The sequence below is a fragment of the Sinocyclocheilus rhinocerous genome, unplaced genomic scaffold, assembly GCF_001515625.1.
Source record: "Sinocyclocheilus rhinocerous isolate Xijiao unplaced genomic scaffold, SAMN03320098_v1.1 scaffold558, whole genome shotgun sequence".
NCBI classification, from domain to species: domain Eukaryota; kingdom Metazoa; phylum Chordata; class Actinopteri; order Cypriniformes; family Cyprinidae; genus Sinocyclocheilus; species Sinocyclocheilus rhinocerous.
Genome location: NW_015634502.1, coordinates 1,776,999 through 1,789,411, shown reverse-complemented (window position 1 = coordinate 1,789,411; position 12,413 = coordinate 1,776,999). Strand labels below are relative to the sequence as shown.

General features: G+C 35.0%; 1 protein-coding gene across 5 annotated transcripts in view; it reads left to right on the top strand.

The window, feature by feature from the left end:
* Window positions 1-10,737, top strand: part of LOC107745803 (nuclear factor 1 C-type-like) — a 113,286-nt gene extending 102,549 nt beyond the window's left edge. For all 5 annotated transcript variants that reach the window (XM_016559801.1, XM_016559802.1, XM_016559800.1 and 2 more), the window contains 2 exons: window positions 1,593-1,678; window positions 7,601-10,737. In XM_016559801.1, the coding sequence (XP_016415287.1) occupies window positions 1,593-1,678; window positions 7,601-7,621 (107 nt within the window). In that variant the 3' untranslated portion in view covers window positions 7,622-10,737. The remainder of the gene's footprint in view (window positions 1-1,592; window positions 1,679-7,600) is intronic.
* Window positions 10,738-12,413: the final 1,676 nt, after the last annotated feature.

Sequence of the window (12,413 nt, the reverse complement as noted above, 5' to 3'; positions counted from 1 at the left end):
AGTGTTTTTCTTTGGAAAACTTTACTTCACTACATTCCAAAGCATAATGTCATACTTTTTACTGCACTTCATTTCATAAATAAAAGTTGTTGTTTGTTTTACCTTTAATACTTAAGAACATTAAAAATGTAGTACTTTCTTGTACTCAAGTAAATCTTTGAATTACTTTTACTTGAGTAAAAATAAGAAAGTAATAGATTCCTAATGTAATTAAGTATTAAATTATATTTAACATGAAACGTAGTGCAGTAAAAAGTACAATATTATGCTTTGGAATGTTGTGAAGTAAAGTTTTCTAAAGAAAAACACTCTGATCTTTACGGACACCTGACAAGTACTTTTACAGCAGAGTAAAAATACTTCACTACTGTCCGCCTCTGTATATATATATATGTATATATATATATATATGTATATATATATGAAATGTATGAACTAAAAAGACTTTTTTTCTTGAGCATTTTTAGCGTTTTCTTTCATTTCAACTGAAAATTCAGCTTTACCATCACAGGAATAAATTACATTTTAAAGTATATTTAATTAGAAGACAGTTGTTTTAAATGTTTTTACTTTATACAATTATTTTATTCTTTTTTTATTTTTAGTAAATGCAGCTTTGGTAAGCAATTAATTTAATTATTTATTTACATTAATCAGAATAAACAATGTTTTATATGTTTATTAAGTGAATTAGCATACTGTAACTATTGGCTTTTTACAGTTGCCAAGCAGCGTTGCAACTCGGCAGATACATATATATTTTAAAACAGCTTCAACGTGAACTGTCTGATATAAAAAAATGCTGATTTCAGTGTGAGAGAAACAAAGCAAGTATCTTTCTATCAGTAAACCATATAAACCCAGATACATTTGGATGACAATTCGATCAGCTTTAATGGGCCAGTGCTTGCTGCCCTGTCCATTAATCATGCTAATTTAATTATTAATGCAGAGAACAGCTCAATATGTTCACCATCCGCTGTGCTGCAGAATCTCTGATGATCAATCGCCTCAATACGCCATCTCACACAGTCGGACTCAATGCTCAGCATGATTATTCAGCTAGAATCACGTCCTGTAATCACGTCAGCTTATCCAAAGGCCCGTTTGATAAAGATGGATGCGTAGATTATGTTGTGTATTCCTTATTTACCAACAAGACGAGGAGCATTTCCAAAGAAACATAAGAAAGCACATCAGCTTCTGTAATTGCTGATAATACAGTTTTTAAGAGACGCACATTCACTAACAACAGACTGAATTTACATAAGCAGACAACAGAATGAGCCTCCGCCACACAGAATATTTATTTACACAGTCTGATGGTTACAAACACAGAAACTGTGACCCAGTTTCAGCATCAGTTCAATGTCTGTGTGAAACAGATGCGTGCCATATACGCTCAAACTGCATTTTAGATCTTTACAGAATATAGTAATATTAAACTATGTGTTTTAATCACTAAATCCACCAGGAACCAGATTTTGAAACTGACATTACAGAGATTTGCATAATGTTGAGAATTTCTCATCTTTTTGATGCTCTCACAACTTTATGGTCCCATTTCATTCTAATTTCTCTCTTTCTTTCAGCATACTCTACTCCCGGGACGCCACCTGCCAACCGCTCCTTCGTAGGAATTGGTTCTCGAGACGCTAGCAGTCTGTATCAGGCACAGGTATCATAACACAAACCTCCATATACATTTTATATACACACAAACTCGGATTGTCCACTCTCAAAAACACAGACACACACACACCACGAATGAAATTGTAATGCTTATTATAGACTAAACTGAATAACTGCATTTTAACTACTTAAAACTTTGACTTTTCTTGATAACTTTCAGAAACCTAACCACCATGAAAATGTTAAAAATTCGATCTTAATTTCAAGCAGTACTTGAAAATTTCCCTTGAACCCCAGTGCCCTGAGGAAACACTACAGCAGCGCTAGTCTGGACCCTCTGAGAGACCCAAGCCTTCTGTGTTCAATTATAGATCAGAAATGAGCAGATACAGGATCTACCGCTGGACGCTCAGCTGCCAAAAGAAATGTAGTCTTTCACATTAAATATAGAGCCAATGTAGATACAACACCTTAACCAATATATGGGTGATTCATAGAATGTCTGAGGAATTATATAACATTTTTTTTTTTAGTTTTTCTTTTTTTAAGATAAAATAAAATAAAATAATGTAATATTAAGACTTGTTTTCAGAGAATATTTTTATTTATATAAAATATTTTTTATTTTATTTCAGGTTGTTTTAAAAAAAATCTGCAGTTTGTGCTTAAAACAAAATATATTCTCTGAAAACAAGTCTTACACAATTGTAATTCTTATGTAAATGATTATTTACTTGATTATTATTATTATCATTCATTATTATATGTTATATATTATATCGTTATTTTATAATTTTTATTGGAAAACAAGACAAAAAATATTATTAAACAAAGGCTTTTTTTGCAGTCCACTATATAATCCTGTGTATTCAGCCTTCATATTTATGAATCACATGAGAAACTTTTGCATGCTCAGCAAAATCCTGACCTGATTGAAAGGCACAAAATAGCATCTGACATTTTTTGTGATGCTTCATGAATCCTATAGGCCCAGAAATAAACACTTGAAAGGTCTTCCTTAAGTAATAGCTGTGGTTACGTGAGATTTGGCTGGGGAATGCGGCAGTGCTCAGGTAAAATCTGAACTGTGGAGGTGATTGAACTGCATGGCTCGGGAGTCCGAGTGCGCTGCTGCATTGCAGTGCTTTCAGCTCCATAAAAAAGTGTAAAATGCACTTGACTGAGCTGTGTGATGAGAGAAAGAGACAGAAGAGTGATCAACGAGTACTTGAGGACTAGTGTGTGTTATTATGTATTAGAGATCATTTCTTGAAAACCTGCAGCTCAACAAACGACAAACAGACATAGCAGGAACACAGCAGTTAAGGTTCTTCTGTTACTGTTGTTTTGCATGTGAGTTGTGCACTAGGGAAAAGTCAAAACTTTTCTGGCTCTCATGTAAATGTGTGTCTGTGTCCCTTTGAGAGTATCATGAGCTGAGAGGGAGGGGGAAAGAAGTAGTCAAATGAACGAAAGAGGGGAGAGGAGGTTCCATTCATTTGCTCCGTGATGGTCACGTCCAGGGCTGTCTGGTTGCTAGGGGAAACCAGACATGATGTAATTGTCGGATGAACCTGTGCTTGAGGGAGTGGAAAAGGAAGAGACCACTGCGACCAATCAAATTGACCAATCTGTCTTGTACGACCGAGACTAACACTGGACTGGCCTGGGAATCATTGACTGTCCAGACCTAGTTTGACAAAACACACTTGTCTTTTAAAAAGTAAAAAAGTGTACAGTTCTTGCTATTTTTACCTGACTATTAAAAAAAAACTTGATTATTATTAAACAAAATGTTTTACTTGAATACAACTTAATTAAAAATAATTAGTTTTATTTTTGAAAATAATCTGAAAAATTAAATTTTAATCTGAAATAAAATATAAATAAAAGATGAAAAACTTAAACTAATCAAAAATTGTAAATGTTGCCTTGGCAACTAAATGAAAGAAGTTTAAGTTGAAGCACTAAAATTACTAGCTGGAAATGAATAAACACTAAAACTAAACTTTTTAAAGTTTTAAAAATAAATTAAACATAATTAAATGTAAAGTAACTGAAAATATTATTAACAAATATAATAATATCTAAATAATTCTAAAATAACACTGGTGAAAGTCCTGTCATACCTGATTTGACCCTTAAAAATAAAGTTAATAATTACTATAATAATTATTATTAAACAGTATTGCTGAATTTATTTTTAATATACCTGTTTTTTTTACTTTCCTTTCTTTTTCACTCTCATTCCATGTCTTTGTATTAAACTCAGTTTAATGGACTTCTGTTTTCTTTTCTCTGATGAAAAGGGTACGTTGCTAACGATCTTTGTTTTTAGAGGAGCTTGTATTTCAGCCTCACCTCCAAGCTCTCCTGAAGCATTGTAATTAAAGGGAGAGACTGTCATTTGTTAGGCTCTTGTGGTCTAATATGTCCCCCTTCTTGGACTGTGAACCCGCCCTCGTCTCAGCTTTATATTTTCATAACATAAACCACCTGTCACCAAGACAAAGCCTGCCGCTTTTATATGGAACTAAATATTTTGTTTGGAGTGAGTGAACGCCTAACCACTGTTAGCCTGGGCTCTACTGGTCGCTGTGTCCTCAGAACAGAATGAGTGAGAGAGAAAGTTTGAGCTTTGGATGTGCCCTAGTGCAAAGAAAAATGAAAATATCAGGCAAAAGAGTACAGTCTGGTAAAAAGAGCACAGTCTGGAATGGTGGACTGAAACCCGTGTGATGAGACAAAGATGGAATGGTTACTCTCCAGATTTTATCCTTGATTAAAAATTAAATTTGTTTGCCATTATGAATATCAAATAAATAATAAATGTGTTAATTAAATATTACGTTTTTCACAAATGTTCACACTGTATAATTTTCACATCTGGAGTTTGGCTATATCAGATTTTAGAGTGTATAAATATTTATAAATGTTTTATAGACTTTTTAATAATAAAAACAGAATATTTGTCATTTTTATAAATATAACAGAAGTTGTGGCAATATGGTGTGCTCATAGTTTATCTAGTCAATCTTTTACATCTCAGCTTGTGAATTTTTATCCATTTAACCCATTTGTTTATTGTTCCACCAATCAGCCTTAATCTGACTCCGCTCACCAAGATAATTGACCACTGAAAACTTCCATAAAGAAAGCAGATAGTATGTCATTTCATGGCACAGTTTGGTAATGCTGAATATCTACTTAATGTCTTTAGTCAGCTTCACTAGTGGTTTTGCATTGGTTTGGTTGTATCAACATTTGTATAGATGAATTTGATGATAATTCATCCCCACTTTCTGGCCAGTTTCTGTTGGCCTTTACCACATAAATCAAAGAAACAACAGGAGACAACGATCATATTTAAGTGTAAATTCTAATCAGGCCATCAGTTTGAGGTGAGATTAAAGATTATATCTATCACAACAAAGAAGAGAGGCATATGTTGCAGCACATTTTCCTACCAAAAAAGTATTGAGTTTCCATAACTTACGCTGGAAATATATTAAATCTCAACTTGACTCCCTAGAGAAAGAGGATTGAGGATTTATCTTATCAAGAGACATTTTCAATATAGTAAAATGGCATGTTGTCACTTGAACTCAAAGCCAAGATGATATCCAGAGCTCTGGAGTATATATTTGTCTGTGAGTGTTTGTGTGTATGTGTGTGTGTGTGTGCGTGTGTTTCTCTAGAATATATGTATAAATTCAGTTTTTCCTCTCAAGTATTCAAGGGTAACATTTAGCCTTTCGGTTTCGGGTGAAATGCATTTTGACAAAGGAGTGGCTATAATTGTGCTGTCAAATTCACAAGGCTCACTCTCTTGGGCTTGGATTTGATCCAGTAATCAACACGAAATATGATTTGGGAAAACTGCATCCCAATACACTGTAGTAATCATTCAGAAAGCAGCATTCTCTTTCTGGCAATAGTTTCTAAAGTATGCTGAAGTGTCATGTGTTGTGTAAGGTTAACCTTAGCTCAAGTTTCCATATCAGAATCACACCATTCTCAGCTAGCTAGCAAACTGAAGTCAAAATAGATTGATTTCAATAAGTAAAGATGTTTATATATACTGTAAGCTTAATAGCTTGTATTGTGGCATGTAATTTTAGATACCTGGTCCTGCATGTGGTCCATAGATTGTGAAACCCAACTTCTTGCTGATCAGTGACCAAGAGCTGCCAAAACTCTTTGGTGCCACGGCTGCCCTGTGCACTGTTTTTATACCTAAATGTGTCCAATTTTAACATAGATTCTCAAGGCTGTGTGCTAATATCTGATTTGGAGAGTCATTAGTCTGTGGTTTGGTGTTGTACAAGAATCAAGCCATCAGTCTGATGTATACAAACTCTTCAGCAGGGAATGGGAACAAATTTTCCTTTTTTAGCATTATTAAATCAATACATTTGGGGGTAGTTAAAGACGTCTGTTGGACTGCTGTGAAATTACTTAAAACCTTAGTGGAAAATATTGAGCCAGGGGCTTATGGCATGAAATCCTTTTTTCTGTTTTTAAACCTTGTCAAATTTTTTAAAAAGACTTCAGTGGTCTGTGAATGAAAGCCAAAATCCTGTTATGCTTTTGAAAGGTTTGGGTGGGATCCTGCTGAGCTCTCTGTCTCACTGTCTGGCAATCATAGCATTTTACTCTGTATTAGTTTTAATAGGTTCCTCAATTCTGGCCCCCGACTAAGTTTTTGCCTCCCATTATCAGAAAGCCACTGATTGTAGTTGTAACATCCAGCTCATTGGATTCTGCTTTGGAGAGTTTTTACATTATTTAGATCCTCATGGACAGGAGTCACAGGACACATACCACTTACTGTCACCATCACATTCAAAACCTAAACACACACACACAACTCACACACTAGCAGGGTATATGGATGTGTCTTCAGCTACTGACACTTAAATGGTCCAGGGTGTGAATTTTTTTTATACCAAAAATGTCCACCAAGGCTGCATTTATTTGATCATAAATACAGTAAAAACAGTCATTTAGTGACACATTATTACAATTTGAAAAAACTCTGTTCATTTTTTATATATTTTAAAATTCCATTCACTCTTGTGATGGTAAAGCTGAATTTTCAGCAGCCATTACTCCAGTCTACAGTGTCACATGATCCTTCAGAAATCGTTCTAATACATTGATAGAAACATTTCTTATTATCAATGTTGAAAACAGTTGCACTTCTTTACATTTTTGTGCAAAACCGTCATGAAGTTCAATGGAATAGCATTTATTTGAAATTCTTGAAAAATGTTTAACGATGTAAAAGTCTTTACCTTCATTTTGATCAATTTAATGCATCCTTGATGAACAAAAGTATTAATTTCTTTAAAAAAAGACTTAGATGGTTGTGTAAATATCACTTGTGAACAGAATATTTTTATTGTGTATCATTTCTAATCAAATTATAAAGTTGTCAAATTATGCATTAGGATACATGAAAAGTGAAACGACTGTTGGCTATGAAATAAGTCATAGCAAGTCAAAAGTAGTTGGCCTTTTTATTTCAGAAATGTAATTTCAACCACAAAATGCTATAACAGTACACAATTTGAGATGTGATGGAAATGACATTGTGGTGAAAATGTTTATGTGGTCTGAGAAAAATGGCAAAATGACAGAACGATGAATGAATGTTTGTGATGAATGTTTGTCCTGTGTTGAACATTGTTAGTAGACAAACGCTAGTGTGAAAAGTGTTTTAAGAAAGTTTATTTTTCTAAAACTGTACAAAGCCAAAGGTGCCCATTGTTTAAGAAAACCCATATAAATCGCCCTGTGCATTCAATTTAGATGAAGCTGACCCATCTCGACTAGACTGCAGTCGGGTTCCGATGAGTTTTTATCTGATTTAGCTGGATATCCCATAGCACTCCTCCTGTTGTGTTACTTGTGTTTGTACAGATGTCTTGGTGATTTTGATTCTCTCTCTTTCTCTCTCTTGCAGTCCTGGTATCTGGGGAACTGATCATCACACACACGCAGACGAACCCGAGGAGGCACAGACATGGATTTGAAAAATCAATTTTTGGTGGAATTTACAAGGAAAAAAGTTGTGAACGAGATGCTAGAGGGAAAAATCAGATATATATGCAGTATTTGTATATATACACACACACACACATATATATATATATATACACAAAATGTGTGTATAGATATATGTGCACACATATTTATATATGCATAACAACGTACAGTATAAGATGCTTCAATACACTTTTTTTTTTTTTGAAAAGACAATGGAAACGGATAAGAGCGTGAGAGAATGGCCATAGATGGAACAGAAGAAAAGGAGACAAAAGAGGAGGATTTTTTTTGTTTTTGTTTTTCTGGGAGGGCAGCCCAAACTATGACGTATATTGACGGACGTGTCGAAAAGGCCCACTCTGCCTCCTGGAATGCCTCTCCTCAATCCCCTCCTTCTGCTACAGGTGCTGCTTCCTCCTATATGCAAAATAAGTATCCTTTATTTTCTTAACGAACAGGGAAGAGAAACCCCAATGAAAGGGTTTTTCTGCTAGCATTTTGCCACAGGTTTGGAGGTGAGCGCGGTCTGTTTTTATTCTTTTTTTAAGTGCGCAAGGCAACACGACAAGGAAAAGGTCGATGCTTCTGTTCACATGACATTTTGGAAAAAGAAAAGAAACGAAACGAAAAGGCTACTTTTCATCCAGTTTTATTGACAATCATGTATCTGCGTCCTTGGTTTCATTCAGAGGGTGATGTTTTCTAAATTGCATTCTCCACCGTTTTTAACGGAGTCCACTTTTTGGTGGAAGCCTGTCATGTTTTTTGTACATCAGAGGAATATTAGTGGTACCTCAGTGACATTATACATCACAGTCAGCGTCTATACACACATGCGCACACACTTACATGTAAACACACCTATCTTGAGGCAATGGCATGTACTGTTAAAGGCTACATGAGGTGTGTGTGAGCTGTGAAGCAGCCTTCATAGGATGAGCCAGGAAATAGCAGGGGGGAATTAGCACCTTTCTCTCTTCGCAATATGAAAGCCCCTCATTCCCTGGACCCTGCTGTAAGTGTGTGTGCGTGTGCATCCGTGTGTTTGTGCGTGTCATAAACATTGGTAGTCCCTTATTCATCTCTGTGAGTTCACAGATTAGGGGGTTTTGATTCATGTAGATACGTGGATTTTTCCACATAGTGACAAAGGGAGTTGAAATATAGTTCTGTCATTACTTAGACAGTATTGGGTGTAGAGGATATAATTTTTTGTTCTCTATGTGGAATTTGTTTAAATTCATTGGAAATTACAGGCATTGCACTACTTAAAATTTTTATTTTTTCTCTTTTTCAAATTCCTGTTCGGCCTAATCATATGGAATGCTGCGAGTCGATTATTTTTGTCATGTTCTGATCTCGCGATAGATGAGGGTTGGTTTCCTAGTAGCTAAGAAGCTGATCAGAACAATCCAACATTTTCTATGTAAATGTGTCCATGTTTATGTGATTACTTTTATAGAAGAAAAAAAACATGCTTTCTTTTTTTCCCACATTTCTAATGCAAGAAACTATGACTATGAAGCAGATTATACACTTAAATCCATAGGAATGTCAATGATTTGGATGTCTGATGTGAGACGGGCTGTAATGCCCTACGACGAAAATACAAATGGAAGTGAGTGGCTATGCTGCCCATCCCAGAGTACATTGGGAGGTGGACGCCTACGACCAGCATGTCTCTGGTTGGTTGCCTCAGAAATGGGTTATTCTGCACTCTGAGATGTGTTGATTTGTACTAATGAAATAACATCAGGGCTTAATCTACAACGCTACCGGACCCAAATCACAAAGCCATGAAAAGTGCCTGAGACATTGCGAGATTTTCATTTGAATTATTTTTTTTTTTTTTTAACCTTGGACGTTTTGCTTCATCTGCTGTGGGTTGTTGTTGTAGGAGTTCGAGGGGTTGTTTTTATGCCCAGTGAGATATTTTAAAAGGCCTAACAAGCCCCCAAGCCCCTCATCAGCTGCATGGGCTAATGCTTAGCCACAGGAAACGCAGACGGCTGAACAAAACACACACACACACACCCTTATAATCTGCCAGAACATGACAAAATCAGCACATATCAGAGCTTTACTAGGTACCCTCACAAACACACACACACCGATATTATATAATATCCACAAACTCTGGTTGCTTTAGCTAACCTTTTATAATGGCTTTGCATAGACATTCTATTGAGTTGACCATAGTAAGGCCCAGAATACATACGACATGACTTGTTTTAATGGTGCTGATATGAAAATTATATGGAAATCTCTATATATGAATTATATATAACTGTGCATGGTGCTTTCAAAAGAAAAATCATGAGAATTGAGCTCAAATGACCACCGTATCGCTGACATGGGCGCATGGCAGATAATCTTAGTATTAGCTCTGAAGCAAAATGCTCCCCAACTCCTCCTTAATATAACCCCCTTTGAGCAAAGAGCCAATGACACAGATGGATTTTACCTTTGTACTACATTGGTTTGACTTTTATCCAACGATCCCTCTTCTACTTTGCACGATATTTTATAAAACATATTATGTGCCTTGCCTTTAGTTAAGAACGATAATGCGTAATTTTAAAAGAGTCGATAAATTTTTTCTTTATTTGATGTAACCAGTGTCACAAAGGAAAATAATGCTGCATGTTTGATTGCCTGTCATTATGAGAAGAAGACTAACAGGTTACCTGATAGCTGTAGTTTTGGATGGGTGAGAGAGGCTTTTTTTTGACCCTCTTCCTCTTCTAAAAGCACTGTAGTTGGCATGAAATCTTCCCTGCATTATTTTCTTACCGTTTTATTTCCCTCTTCCGTTCATGTAATGAGAAAGTAACAATCTGTGAAAGATGCAGTACCAGCTCTCTTCATATTCCGTTTTGATGTTAAGTTTCTCTTAAATTGTTTAGATTGTATGTTATCATGTGTTTAAATGAATTCATACCCATTATGGATGTGAAGAGGAGCGGCCAGAGATGGACATCATGAAAATTAGATGGCCATCCTCTATAAACCCATGAATTAGTTTTGGTCAGGTTTAAATTCAACAACTGAGCACTTAGCAAATTATTTTGCAATCAGCAAGACTTTACATCCCCACAGAGAGATTTTTGCTTTATATCAAAGGGTCAACTTTACATTTCATTATTTCAGAAAACCCAGGCCGATTCGGCCAGGGTGGACAACAGCGGGCTCACAAATCATCCACGACCAAGATCTTACCACGGGCATGATGTAAACAAAATCTCTTGTTCTTTCTCATTCGACTTAAACTTTTAAATAGCTACCAGCACTGCAATACCCATTGCAGAAACAATACTGTACACTGCATCACAAACTACAACATGGCCTCTCCTGACCCAGCTCCAGAAATACACAATATCTTCTCCTCTGCAATATACTCCCCTGACACTACACACTACGAATTATAAATTATCTCCTACCATCTAATTTTATTTTTTTTTTAAAGAAGACGACGACAAAGCATCCTGGTTTATTAATTCATTTTCATAAGACACGAAGTCAGCAGTTCAATGGTTTCTTGCTGTTCTTGTGTAAGTACATTGAATTGGATAAATACTTTTCAACTACTCTCTATGAAAGCATTCTACAATTAATGTATAGACATATGCAAGGGACTCGAATAGTAAAACAACTTATTAAAATAATTAACTAATTAAAGTAATCATTTATGGTCACACATCACTACATTGCAGCCAGTGTTGAGCCCTCACAAAGGGGTTAAAGGGACAGTTCACATTTTCTTAATGTTAAAAGAAAATGTTTTAAAGTTCAAAACTTGTATGACTTCCTTTATTTTTTCTGTGGATCTGATATTTTTTGAAAATTATTCAATTGTTTTTGTCAATACAGTGAAAGTCAATGGGGTCCAAAACAACACTGGACTCTACTGACTTTCACTGTACGGACAACAAAACATATAAACATTTTTCAAAATATCTTCTTTTGTGCTCCACAGAAAAAGTAAAGAACGTCATAAAAGTTTGGAAAAACATGAGGGAGAATAAATAATTATATATATATATATTACACGAACACATTTAATTAAATGTGTTCGTGTAAATTGTTTCCACACCATTATTTATTCTCCCTCATGTTTTTCCAAACTTTTATGACGTTCTTTACTTTTTCTGTGGAGCACAAAAGAAGATATTTTGAAAAATGTTTATATGTTTTGTTGTCCGTACAGTGAAAGTCAGTAGAGTCCAGTGTTGTTTTGGACCCCATTGACTTTCACTGTATTGACAAAAACAATTGAATAATTTTCAAAAAATATCAGATCCACAGAAAAAATAAAGGAAGTCATACAAGTTTTGAACTTTAAAACATTTTCTTTTAACATTAAGAAAATGTGAACTGTCCCTTTAACCCCTTTGTGAGGGCTCAACACTGGCTGCAATGTAGTGATGTGTGACCATAAATGATTACTTTAATTAGTTAATTATTTTAATAAGTTGTTTTACTATTCGAGTCCCTTGCATATGTCTATACATTAATTGTAGAATGCTTTCATAGAGAGTAGTTGAAAAGTATTTATCCAATTCAATGTACTTACACAAGAACAGCAAGAAACCATTGAACTGCTGACTTCGTGTCTTATGAAAATGAATTAATAAACCAGGATGCTTTGTCGTCGTCTTCTTTAAAAAAAAAATAAAATTAGATGGTTTAGATTGTATGTTATCATGTGTTTAAATGAATTCATACCCATT